Source organism: Sander lucioperca, chromosome 17, assembly GCF_008315115.2.
Source record: "Sander lucioperca isolate FBNREF2018 chromosome 17, SLUC_FBN_1.2, whole genome shotgun sequence".
Taxonomy (NCBI): Eukaryota; Metazoa; Chordata; class Actinopteri; order Perciformes; family Percidae; genus Sander; species Sander lucioperca.
The window spans coordinates 2277903-2293256 of NC_050189.1; the positions used below are offsets into that span (position 1 = coordinate 2277903).

The 15354-nt window shown below is 52.8% G+C and overlaps 1 protein-coding gene across 1 annotated transcript; it reads left to right on the top strand.

The window, feature by feature from the left end:
* Positions 1 to 3396: 3396 nt before the first annotated feature.
* LOC118493648 (mucin-5AC-like) lies at positions 3397 to 14259 on the top strand (the record flags this gene model as incomplete). Its single annotated transcript, XM_035994231.1, has 4 exons — positions 3397 to 3891; positions 8056 to 8763; positions 12028 to 12443; positions 13971 to 14259. Coding segments are annotated over 4 exons (1908 nt in total), but the record flags the coding sequence as incomplete, so codon positions are not given.
* Positions 14260 to 15354: the final 1095 nt, after the last annotated feature.

The following is a 15354-nucleotide window of genomic DNA, read 5'->3' on the forward strand; positions in this document are numbered from 1 at the left end:
ACCACAGCTGCTCTAACAACATCCACAGCTGAAGTAACGACAACCACTGTTGCCCCAGCAACCACAGAAGCAGCAACGACAACCACATCTGCCCCAACAACAAACACAGATGCAGCAACGACAACGACAGCTGCTCCAACAACAACCACAGCTGCAGCAACGACAACCACAGAAGCAGCAACAACAACCACAGCTGCTCCAACGACAACCACGGCTGCTCTAACAACATCCACAGCTGAAGTAACGACAACCACTGTTGCCCCAGCAACCACAGAAGCAGCAACGACAACCACATCTGCCCCAACAACAACCACAGATGCAGCAACGACAACTACAGCTGCTCCAACAACCACAGAAGCAGCAACGACAACCACAGCTGCCCCAACAACAACCACAGAAGCAGCAACAACAACCACAGCTGCTCCAACAACAACCACAGAAGTATCAACGACAACCACAGCTGCTCCAACAACATCCACAGCTGAAGCAACGACAACCACTGTTGCCCCAGCAACCTCAGAAGCAGCAACGACAACCACAGCTGCCCCAACAACCACCACAGAAGCAGCAACGACAACCACAGCTGCAGCAACGACAACCACAGCTGCTCCAATAACAACCACAGAAGAAGCAACGACAACTACAGCTGCCGCAACAACAACGACAGCTTCTCCAACAACATCCACAGCTGAAGCAACGACAACCACTGTTGCACCAGCAACCAGAGAAGCAGCAACGACAACCACAGCTGCCCCAAAAACAACTACAGAAGCAGCAACGACAACCACAGCTGCCGCAACAACAACCACAGAAGCAGCAACAACAACCACAGAAGCAGCACCGACAACCACAGCTGCTCCAACAACATCCACAGCTGAAGCAACGACAACCACTGTTGCCCCAGCATCCAAAGAAGCAGCATCGACAACCACAGCTGCCCCAACAACAATCACAGATGCAGCAACGACAACTACAGCTGCAGCAACGACAACCACAGCTGCTCCAACAACAACCACAGAAGCAGCAATGACAACCACAGCTGCTCCAACAACATCCACAGCTGAAGCAACGACAACCACTGTTGCCCCAGCAACCACAGAAGCAGCAACGACAACCACAGCTGCAGCAACGACAACGACAGCTGCTCCAACAACAACTACAGCTGCAGCAACGACAACCACAGAAGCAGCAACAACAACCACAGCTGCTCCAACAACAACCACAGAAGCAGCAACGACAACCACAGCTGCTCTAACAACATCCACAGCTGAAGTAACGACAACCACTGTTGCCCCAGCAACCACAGAAGCAGCAACGACAACCACATCTGCCCCAACAACAACCACAGATGCAGCAACGACAACCACAGCTGCTCCAACAACATCCACAGCTGAAGCAACGACAACCACTGTTGCCCCAGCAACCACAGAAGCAGGAACGACAACCACAGCTGCAGCAACGACAACGACAGCTGCTCCAACAACAACCACAGCTGCAGCAACGACAACCACAGAAGCAGCAACAACAACCACATCTGCCCCAACAACAACCACAGATGCAGCAACGACAACTACAGCTGCTCCAACAACCACAGAAGCAGCAACGACAACCACAGCTGCCCCAACAACAACTACAGAAGCAGCAACGACAACCACAGCTGCCGCAACAACAACCACAGAAGCAGCAACAACAATCACAGAAGCAGCAACGACAACGACAGCTGCCCCACCAACAACCACAGAAGCAGCAACGACAACCACAGCTGCCCCAAGAACAACCACAGAAGCAACAACGACAACCACAGCTGCCCCAACAACAACCACAGAAGCAGCAACGACAACCATAGTTGCCACAACAACCACAGAAGCATCAACGACAACCACAGCTGCAGCAACGACAACCACAGCTGCCCCAACAACATCCACAGCTGAAGCAACGACAACCACTGTTGCCCCAGCATCCAAAGAAGCAGCATCGACAACCACAGCTGCCCCAACAACAATCACAGCTGCACCAACAACAACCCCAGATTCAGCAACGACAACAACAGCTGCAGCAACGACAACCACAGCTGCTCCAACGACAACCACAGAAGCAGCAACAACAACCACAGAAGCAGCAACGACAACCACAGCTGCTCCAACAACATCCACAGCTGAAGCAACGACAACCACTGTTGCCCCAGCATCCAAAGAAGCAGCATCGACAACCACAGCTGCCCCAACAACAATCACAGATGCAGCAACGACAACTACAGCTGCAGCAACGACAACCACAGCTGCTCCAACAACAACCACAGAAGCAGCAATGACAACCACAGCTGCTCCAACAACATCCACAGCTGAAGCAACGACAACCACTGTTGCCCCAGCAACCACAGAAGCAGCAACGACAACCACAGCTGCAGCAACGACAACGACAGCTGCTCCAACAACAACCACAGCTGCAGCAACGACAACCACAGAAGCAGCAACAACAACCACAGCTGCTCCAACAACAACCACAGAAGCAGCAACGACAACCACAGCTGCTCTAACAACATCCACAGCTGAAGTAACGACAACCACTGTTGCCCCAGCAACCACAGAAGCAGCAACGACAACCACATCTGCCCCAACAACAACCACAGATGCAGCAACGACAACCACAGCTGCTCCAACAACATCCACAGCTGAAGCAACGACAACCACTGTTGCCCCAGCAACCACAGAAGCAGGAACGACAACCACAGCTGCAGCAACGACAACGACAGCTGCTCCAACAACAACCACAGCTGCAGCAACGACAACCACAGAAGCAGCAACAACAACCACATCTGCCCCAACAACAACCACAGATGCAGCAACGACAACTACAGCTGCTCCAACAACCACAGAAGCAGCAACGACAACCACAGCTGCCCCAACAACAACTACAGAAGCAGCAACGACAACCACAGCTGCCGCAACAACAACCACAGAAGCAGCAACAACAATCACAGAAGCAGCAACGACAACGACAGCTGCCCCACCAACAACCACAGAAGCAGCAACGACAACCACAGCTGCCCCAAGAACAACCACAGAAGCAACAACGACAACCACAGCTGCCCCAACAACAACCACAGATGCAGCAACGACAACTACAGCTGCTCCAACAACCACAGAAGCAGCAACGACAACCACAGCTGCCCCAACAACAACTACAGAAGCAGCAACGACAACCACAGCTGCCGCAACAACAACCACAGAAGCAGCAACAACAATCACAGAAGCAGCAACGACAACGACAGCTGCCCCACCAACAACCACAGAAGCAGCAACGACAACCACAGCTGCCCCAAGAACAACCACAGAAGCAACAACGACAACCACAGCTGCCCCAACAACAACCACAGAAGCAGCAACGACAACCATAGTTGCCACAACAACCACAGAAGCATCAACGACAACCACAGCTGCAGCAACGACAACCACAGCTGCCCCAACAACATCCACAGCTGAAGCAACGACAACCACTGTTGCCCCAGCATCCAAAGAAGCAGCATCGACAACCACAGCTGCCCCAACAACAATCACAGATGCAGCAACGACAACTACAGCTGCAGCAACGACAACCACAGCTGCTCCAACAACATCCACAGAGGCAGCAATGACAACCACAGCTGCTCCAACAACATCCACAGCTGATGCAACGACAACCACTGTTGCCCCAGCAACCACAGAAGCAGCAACGACAACCACAGCTGCCCCAACAACAACCACAGAAGCAGCAACGACAACCACAGCTGCCCCAACAACAACAACAGAAGATGCAGCAACGACAACCACAGGTGCTCCAACAACAACCACAGAAGCAGCAACGACAACCACAGCTGCAGCAACGACAACGACAGCTGCTCCAACAACAACCACAGCTGCAGCAACGACAACCACAGAAGCAGCAACAACAACCACAGCTGCCCCAACAACAACCACAGAAGCAGCAACGACAACCACAGCTGACCCAAAAACAACAACAGAAGCAACAACGACAACCACAGCTGCTCCAACAACAACCACAGAAGCAGCAACGACAACCACAGCTGCAGCAACGACAACCACAGCTGCCCCGACAACAACCACAGAAGAAGCAACGACAACCACAGCTGCCACAACAACAACCACAGAAGCAGCAACGACAACTACAGCTGCAGCAACGACAACCACAGCTGCTCCAACAACAACCACAGCTGCAGCAACGACAACCACAGAAGCAGCAACGACAACCACAGCTGCCAAAACAACATCCACAGCTGATGCAACGACAACCACTGTTGCCCCAACAACCACAGAAACAACCACGATAACCACAGCTGCTGCAACGACAACCACAGCTGCCGCAACAACAACCACAGAAGCAGCAACAACAATCACAGAAGCAGCAACGACAACAACAGCTGCCCCACCAACAACCACAGAAGCAGCAACGACAACCACAGCTGCAGCAACCACAACCACAGCTGCCCCAACAACAACCACAGAAGCAACAACGACAACCACAGCTGCCCCAACAACAACCACAGAAGCAGCAACGACAACTACAGCTGCAGCAACGACAACCACAGCTGCCCCAACAACAACAACAGAAGATGCAGCAACGACAACCACAGGTGCTCCAACAACAACCACAGAAGCAGCAACGACAACCACAGCTGCAGCAACGACAATGACAGCTGCTCCAACAACAACCACAGCTGCAGCAACGACAACCACAGAAGCAGCAACAACAACCACTGCTGCTCCAACAACAACCACAGAAGCAGCATCGACAACCACAGCTGCTCCAACAACATCCACAGCTGAAGTAACGACAACCACTGTTGCCCCAGCAACCACAGAAGCAGCAACGACAACCACATCTGCCCCAACAACAACCACAGATGCAGCAACGACAACTACAGCTGCTCCAACAACCACAGAAGCAGCAACGACAACCACAGCTGCTCCAACAACATCCACAGCTGAAGCAACGACAACCACTGTTGCCCCAGCAATCAGAGAAGCAGCAACGACAACCACAGCTGCCCCAACAACAACTACAGAAGCAGCAACGACAACCACAGCTGCTGCAACAACAACCACAGAAGCAGCAACAACAATCACAGAAGCAGCAAAGACAACGACAGCTGCCCCACCAACAACCACAGAAGCAGCAACGACAACCACAGCTGCCCCAACAACAACCACAGAAGCAACAACGACAACCACAGCTGCCCCAACAACAACCACAGAAGCAGCAACGACAACTACAGCTGCAGCAACGACAACCACAGCTGCTCCAACAACAACCACAGCTGCAGCAACGACAACCACAGAAGAAGCAACGACAACCACAGCTGCCAAAACAACATCCACAGCTGATGCAACGACAACCACTGTTGCCCCAACAACCACAGAAGCAGCAACGACAACTACAGCTGCAGCAACGACAACCACAGCTGCTCCAACAACAACCACAGAAGCAGCAACGACAACCACAGCTGCAGCAACCACAACCACAGCTGCCCCAACAACAACCACAGAAGCAGCAACGACAACCACAGCTGCAGCAACCACAACCACAGCTGCCCCAACAACAACCACAGAAGCAGCAACGACAAAAACAGCTGACCCAAAAACAACAACAGAAGCAACAACGACAACCACAGCTGCTCCAACAACAACCACAGAAGCAGCAACGACAACCACAGCTGCAGCAACGACAACCACAGCTGCCCCGACAACAACCACAGAAGAAGCAACGACAACCACAGCTGCCACAACGACAACCACAGAAGCAGCAACGACAACTACAGCTGCAGCAACGACAACCACAGCTGCTCCAACAACAACCACAGCTGCAGCAACGACAACCACAGAAGCAGCAACGACAACCACAGCTGCCCCAACAACAACCACAGCTGCCGCAACAACAACCACAGAAGCAGCAACAACAATCACAGAAGCAGCAACGACAACAACAGCTGCCCCACCAACAACCACAGAAGCAGCAACGACAACCACAGCTGCAGCAACCACAACCACAGCTGCCCCAACAACAACCACAGAAGCAACAAAGACAACCACAGCTGCCCCAACAACAACCACAGAAGCAGCAACGACAACTACAGCTGCAGCAACGACAACCACAGCTGCAGCAACGACAACCACAGCTGCCCCAACAACAACAACAGAAGATGCAGCAACGACAACCACAGGTGCTCCAACAACAACCACAGAAGCAGCAACGACAACCACAGCTGCAGCAACGACAACGACAGCTGCTCCAACAACAACCACAGCTGCAGCAACGACAACCATAGAAGCAGCAACAACAACCACAGCTGCTCCAACAACAACCACAGAAGCAGCATCGACAACCACAGCTGCTCCAACAACATCCACAGCTGAAGTAACGACAACCACTGTTTCCCCAGCAACCACAGAAGCAGCAACGACAACCACATCTGCCCCAACAACAACCACAGCTGCAGCAACGACAACTACAGCTGCTCCAACAACCACAGAAGCAGCAACGACAACCACAGCTGCTCCAACAACATCCACAGCTGAAGCAACGACAACCACTGTTGCCCCAGCAACCAGAGAAGCAGCAACGACAACCACAGCTGCCCCAACAACAACTACAGAAACAGCAACGACAACCACAGCTGCTGCAACAACAACCACAGAAGCAGCAACAACAATCACAGAAGCAGCAAAGACAACGACAGCTGCCCCACCAACTACCACAGAAGCAGCAACGACAACCACAGCTGCCCCAACAACAACCACAGAAGCAACAACGACAACCACAGCTGCCCCAACAACAACCACAGAAGCAGCAACGACAACTACAGCTGCAGCAACGACAACCACAGCTGCTCCAACAACAACCACAGCTGCAGCAACGACAACCACAGAAGAAGCAACGACAACCACAGCTGCCAAAACAACATCCACAGCTGATGCAACGACAACCACTGTTGCCCCAACAACCACAGAAGCAGCAACGACAACTACAGCTGCAGCAACGACAACCACAGCTGCTCCAACAACAACCACAGAAGCAGCAACGACAACCACAGCTGCAGCAACCACAACCACAGCTGCCCCAACAACCACCACAGAAGCAGCAACGACAACCACAGCTGACCCAAAAACAACAACAGAAGCAACAACGACAACCACAGCTGCAGCAACGACAACCACAGCTGCCCCGACAACAACCACAGAAGAAGCAACGACAACTACAGCTGCAGCAACGACAACCACAGCTGCTCCAACAACAACCACAGCTGCAGCAACGACAACCACAGTTCCTCCAACAACAACCACAGAAGCAGCAACGACAACCACAGCTGCAGCAGCCACAACCACAGCTGCCCCAACAACAACCACAGAAGCAGCAACGACAACCACAGCTGCCCCAACAACAACCACAGAAGCAGCAACGACAACCACAGCTGCCCCAAAAACAACAGAAGCAGCAACGACAACCACAGCTGCTCCAACAACAACCAGAGAAGCAGCAACGACAACCACAGCTGCAGCAACGACAACCACAGCTGCCCCGACAACAACCACAGAAGAAGCAACGACAACCACAGCTGCCAGAACAACATCCACAGCTGCCACAACAACATCCACAGAAGCAGCAACGACAACCACAGCTGCCCCAACAACAACAACAGAAGATGCAGCAACGACAACCACAGGTGCTCCAACAACAACCACAGAAGCAGCAACGACAACCACAGCTGCAGCAACGACAACGACAACTGCTTCAACAACAACCACAGCTGCAGCAACGACAACCACAGCTGCTCCAACAACAACCACAGCTGCAGCAACGACAACCACAGCTGCTCCAACAACAACCACAGAAGCAGCAACGACAACCACAGCTGACCCAAAAACAACCACAGAAGCAGCAACGACAACCACAGCTGCCCCGACAACAACCACAGATGAAGCAACGACAACCACAGCTGCCACAACAACAACCACAGAAGCAGCAACGACAACCACAGCTGCAGCAACCACAACCACAGCTGCCCCAACAACAACCACAGAAGCAGCAACGACAACCACAGCTGCCCCAACAACAACCACAGAAGCAGCACCGACAACCACAGCTGCCCCAAAAACAACAACAGAAGCAGCAACGACAACCACAGCTGCTCCAACGACAACCACAGCTGCGACGACAACAACCACAGAAGAGGCAACGACAACCACAGCTGCCACAACAACATCCACAGCTGCCACAACAACATCCACAGCTGCCACAACAACATCCACAGCTGAAGCAACGACAACCACAGCTGCCCCAACAACAACCACAGAAGCAGCAACGACAACCACAGCAGCCCCAACAACAACAACAGAAGATGCAGCAACGACAACCACAGGTGCTCCAACAACAACCACAGAAGCAGCAACGACAACCACAGCTGCAGCAACGACAACGACAACTGCTTCAACAACAACCACAGCTGCAGCAACGACAACCACAGCTGCTCCAACAACAACCACAGCTGCAGCAACGACAACCACAGCTGCCACAACAACAACCACAGAAGCAGCAACGACAACTACAGCTGCAGCAACGACAACCACAGCTGCCCCGACAACAACCACAGATGAAGCAACGACAACCACAGCTGCCCCAACAACAACCACAGAAGCAGCAACAACAACCACAGCTGCTCCAACAACAACCACAGAAGCAGCAACGACAACCACAGCTGCTCCAACAACATCCACAGCTGAAGCAATGACAACCACTGTTGCCCCAGCAACCTCAGAAGCAGCAACGACAACCACAGCTTCCCCAACAACCACCACAGAAGCAGCAACGACAACCACAGCTGCAGCAACGACAACCACAGCTGCTCCAACAACAACCACAGCTGCAGCAACGACAACCACAGAAGCAGCAACGACAACCACAGTTGCCAAAACAACATCCACAGCTGATGCAACGACAACCACTGTTGCCCCAACAACCACAGAAACAGCCACGATAACCACAGCTGCTGCAACGACAACCACAGCTGCCGCAACAACAACCACAGAAGCAGCAACAACAATCACAGAAGCAGCAACGACAACAACAGCTGCCCCACCAACAACCACAGAAGCAGCAACGACAACCACAGCTCCTCCAACAACAACCACAGAAGCAGCAACGACAACCACAGCTGCAGCAACCACAACCACAGCTGCCCCAACAACAACCACAGAAGCAGCAACGACAACCACAGCTGCCCCAACAACAACCACAGAAGCAGCACCGACAACCACAGCTGCCCCAAAAACAACAACAGAAGCAGCAACGACAACCACAGCTGCTCCAACGACAACCACAGCTGCCACGACAACAACCACAGAAGAAGCAACGACAACCACAGCTGCCACAACAACATCCACAGCTGCCACAACAACATCCACAGCTGAAGCAACGACAACCACAGCTGCCCCAACAACAACCACAGAAGCAGCAACGACAACCACAGCAGCCCCAACAACAACAACAGAAGATGCAGCAACGACAACCACAGGTGCTCCAACAACAACCACAGAAGCAGCAACGACAACCACAGCTGCAGCAACGACAACGACAACTGCTTCAACAACAACCACAGCTGCAGCAACGACAACCACAGCTGCTCCAACAACAACCACAGCTGCAGCAACGACAACCACAGCTGCCCCAACAACAACCACAGAAGCAGCAACAACAACCACAGCTGCTCCAACAACAACCACAGAAGCAGCAACGACAACCACAGCTGACCCAAAAACAACCACAGAAGCAGCAACGACAACCACAGCTGCAGCAACGACAACCACAGCTGCCCCGACAACAACCACAGATGAAGCAACGACAACCACAGCTGCCACAACAACAACCACAGAAGCAGCAACGACAACTACAGCTGCAGCAACGACAACCACAGCTGCCCCGACAACAACCACAGATGAAGCAACGACAACGACAGCTGCCCCAACAACAACTACAGAAGCAGCAACGACAACCACAGCTGCAGCAACGACAACCACAGCTGCTGCAACAACAACCACAGAAGCAGCAACGACAAACACAGCTGCCCCACCAACAACCACAGAAGCAGCAACGACAGCTGCCCCAACAACAACAGAAGCAGCAACGACAACCACAGCTGCTCCAACAACAACCACAGAAGCAGCAACGACAACCACAGCTCCTCCAACAACAACCACAGAAGCAGCAACGACAACCACAGCTGCAGCAACCACAACCACAGCTGCCCCAACAACAACCACAGAAGCAGCAACGACAACCACAGCTGCCCCAACAACAACCACAGAAGCAGCACCGACAACCACAGCTGCCCCAAAAACAACAACAGAAGCAGCAACGACAACCACAGCTGCTCCAACGACAACCACAGCTGCCACGACAACAACCACAGAAGAAGCAACGACAACCACAGCTGCCACAACAACATCCACAGCTGCCACAACAACATCCACAGCTGAAGCAACGACAACCACAGCTGCCCCAACAACAACCACAGAAGCAGCAACGACAACCACAGCAGCCCCAACAACAACAACAGAAGATGCAGCAACGACAACCACAGGTGCTCCAACAACAACCACAGAAGCAGCAACGACAACCACAGCTGCAGCAACGACAACGACAACTGCTTCAACAACAACCACAGCTGCAGCAACGACAACCACAGCTGCTCCAACAACAACCACAGCTGCAGCAACGACAACCACAGCTGCCCCAACAACAACCACAGAAGCAGCAACAACAACCACAGCTGCTCCAACAACAACCACAGAAGCAGCAACGACAACCACAGCTGACCCAAAAACAACCACAGAAGCAGCAACGACAACCACAGCTGCAGCAACGACAACCACAGCTGCCCCGACAACAACCACAGATGAAGCAACGACAACCACAGCTGCCACAACAACAACCACAGAAGCAGCAACGACAACTACAGCTGCAGCAACGACAACCACAGCTGCCCCGACAACAACCACAGATGAAGCAACGACAACGACAGCTGCCCCAACAACAACTACAGAAGCAGCAACGACAACCACAGCTGCAGCAACGACAACCACAGCTGCTGCAACAACAACCACAGAAGCAGCAACGACAAACACAGCTGCCCCACCAACAACCACAGAAGCAGCAACGACAGCTGCCCCAACAACAACAGAAGCAGCAACGACAACCACAGCTGCTCCAACAACAACCACAGAAGCAGCAACGACAACCACAGCTGCAGCAACGACAACCACAGCTGCTCCAACAACAACCACAGAAGTAACGACAACCACAGCTGCAGCAACGACAACCACAGCTGCCCCAACAACAACCACAGAAGCAGCAACAACAACCACAGCTGCTCCAACAACAACCACAGAAGCAGCAACGACAACCACAGCTGCTCCAACAACAACCACAGCTGCAGCAACGACAACCACAGCTGCCCCAACAACAACCACAGAAGCAGCAACAACAACCACAGCTGCTCCAACAACAACCACAGAAGCAGCAACGACAACCACAGCTGCTCCAAAAACATCCACAGCTGAAGCAACGACAACCACTGTTGCCCCAGCAACCACAGAAGCAGCAATGTCAACCACAGCTGCCCCAACAACAACCACAGAAGCAGCAACGACAACTACAGCTGCAGCAACAACAAACACAGCTGCTCCAACAACAACCACAGAAGAAGCAACGACAACTACAGCTGCAGCAACGACAGCTGCTCCAACAACAACCACAGCTGCAGCAACGACAACCACAGCTGCCCAAAAAACAACCACTGCTCCAACAACAACCACACAAGCAGCAACGACAACTACAGCTGCAGCAACGACAACCACAGCTGCTCCAACAACAACCACAGAAGCAGCAACGACAACCACAGCTGCTCCAAAAACATCCACAGCTGAAGCAACGACAACCACTGTTGCCCCAGCAACCACAGAAGCAGCAACGTCAACCACAGCTGCCCCAACAACAACCACAGAAGCAGCAACGACAACTACAGCTGCAGCAACGACAAACACAGCTGCTCCAACAACAACCACAGAAGCAGCAACGACAACCACAGCTGCAGCAACCACAACCACAGCTGCCCCAACAACCACCACAGAAGCAGCAACGACAACCACAGCTGCCCCAACAACAACCACAGAAGCAGCAACGACAACCACAGCTGCAGCAACGACAACCACAGCTTCTCCAACAACAACCACAGAAGCAGCAACTACAACCACAGCTGCAGCAACGACAACCACAGCTGCTCCAACAACAACCACAGAAGCAGCAACGACAACCACATCAACAGCAACGACAACAACAGCTGCCCCAACAACAACCACAGAAGCAGTAACCACAACCACAGCTGCTCCAACAACATCCACAGCTGAAGCAACAACAACCACTGTTGCCCCAGCAACCTCAGAAGCAGCAACGACAACAACAGCTGCCCCAACAACCACCACAGAAGCAGCAACGACAACTACAGCTGCAGCAACGACAACGACAGCTGCTCCAACAACAACCACAGCTGCAGCAACAACAACCACAGCTGCCCCAACAACAACCACAGAAGCAGCAACAACAACCACAGCTGCTCCAACAACAACCACAGAAGCAGCAACGACAACCACAGCTGCTCCAAAAACATCCACAGCTGAAGCAACGACAACCACTGTTGCCCCAGCAACCGCAGAAGCAGCAACGTCAACCACAGCTGCCCCAACAACAACCACAGAAGCAGCAACGACAACTACAGCTGCAGCAACGACAAACACAGCTGCTCCAACAACAACCACAGAAGCAGCAACGACAACCACAGCTGCAGCAACCACAACCACAGCTGCCCCAACAACCACCACAGAAGCAGCAACGACAACCACAGCTGCCCCAACAACAACAACAGAAGCAGCAACGACAACCACAGCTGCCCCAACAACCACCACAGAAGCAGCAACGACAACCACAGCTGCAGCAACGACAACCACAGCTGCTCCAACAACAACCACAGAAGAAGCAACGACAACTACAGCTGCAGCAACGACAGCTGCTCCAACAACAACCACAGCTGCAGCAACGACAACCACAGCTGCCCAAAAAACAACCACTGCTCCAACAACAACCACAGAAGCAGCAACGACAACTACAGCTGCAGCAACGACAACCACAGCTGCTCCAACAACAACCACAGAAGCAGCAACGACAACCACAGCTGCTCCAAAAACATCCACAGCTGAAGCAACGACAACCACTGTTGCCCCAGCAACCACAGAAGCAGCAACGTCAACCACAGCTGCCCCAACAACAACCACAGAAGCAGCAACGACAACTACAGCTGCAGCAACGACAACCACAGCTTCTCCAACAACAACCACAGAAGCAGCAACTACAACCACAGCTGCAGCAACGACAACCACAGCTGCTCCAACAACAACCACAGAAGCAGCAACGACAACCACATCAACAGCAACGACAACAACAGCTGCCCCAACAACAACCACAGAAGCAGTAACCACAACCACAGCTGCTCCAACAACATCCACAGCTGAAGCAACAACAACCACTGTTGCCCCAGCAACCTCAGAAGCAGCAACGACAACAACAGCTGCCCCAACAACCACCACAGAAGCAGCAACGACAACTACAGCTGCAGCAACGACAACGACAGCTGCTCCAACAACAACCACAGAAGCAGCAACGACAACCACAGCTGCTCCAAAAACATCCACAGCTGAAGCAACGACAACCACTGTTGCCCCAGCAACCGCAGAAGCAGCAACGTCAACCACAGCTGCCCCAACAACAACCACAGAAGCAGCAACGACAACTACAGCTGCAGCAACGACAAACACAGCTTCTCCAACAACAACCACAGAAGCAGCAACGACAACCACAGCTGCAGCAACCACAACCACAGCTGCCCCAACAACCACCACAGAAGCAGCAACGACAACCACAGCTGCCCCAACAACAACCACAGAAGCAGCAACGACAACCACAGCTGCTCCAACAACAACCACAGAAGCAGCAACGACAACCACAGCTTCCACAACAACCACAGAAGCAGCAACGACAGCCCCATCTACAGCAACGACAACAACAGCTGCCCCAACAACAACCACAGAAGCAACAACGACAACCACAGCTGCTCCAACAACAACCACAGAAGCAGCAACGACAACCACAGCTTCCACAACAACCACAGAAGCAGCAACGACAACCACAGCTTCCACAACAACCACAGAAGAAGCAACGACAACTACAGCTGCAGCAACGACAACGACAGCTGTTCCAACAACAACCACAGCTGCAGCAATGACAACCACAGCTGCCCAAACAACAACCACAGAAGCAGCAACAACAACCACAGCTGCTCCAGCAACAACCACAGAAGCAGCAACGACAACCACAGCTGCTCCAACAACATCCACAGCTGAAGCAACGTCAACCACAGCTGCCCCAACAACAACCACAGAAGCAGCAACGACAACTACAGCTGCAGCAACGACAAACACAGCTGCTCCAATAACATCCACAGCTGAAGCAATGACAACCACTGTTGCCCCAGCAACCACAGAAGCAGCAACGACAACCACAGCAGCTCCAACAACATCCACAGCTGCCCCAACAACAACCACAGAAGCAACAACGACAACCACAGCTGCTCCAACAACAACCACAGCTTCCACAACAACCACAGAAGCAGCAACGACAACCACAGCTTCCACAACAACCACAGAAGACGCAACGACAACTACAGCTGCAGCAACGACAACGACAGCTGTTCCAACAACAACCACAGCTGCAGCAATGACAACCACAGCTGCCCAAACAACAACCACAGAAGCAGCAACAACAACCACAGCTGCTCCAACAACAACCACAGAAGCAGCAACGACAACCACAGCTGCTCCAACAACATCCACAGCTGAAGCAACGTCAATCACAGCTGCCCCAACAACAACCACAGAAGCAGCAACGACAACTACAGCTGCAGCAACGACAAACACAGCTGCTCCAATAACATCCACAGCTGAAGCAATGACAACCACTGTTGCCCCAGCAACCACAGAAGCAGCAACGACAACCACAGCAGCTCCAACAACATCCACAGCTGCCCCAAAAACAACCACAGAAGAAACAACGACAACCACAGCTGCTCCAACAACAACCACAGAAGCAGCAACGACAACCACAGAAGCAGCAACGACAACCACAGCTGCAGCAACCACAACCACAGCTGCCCCAACAACCACCACAGAAGCAGCAACGACAACCACAGCTGCCCCA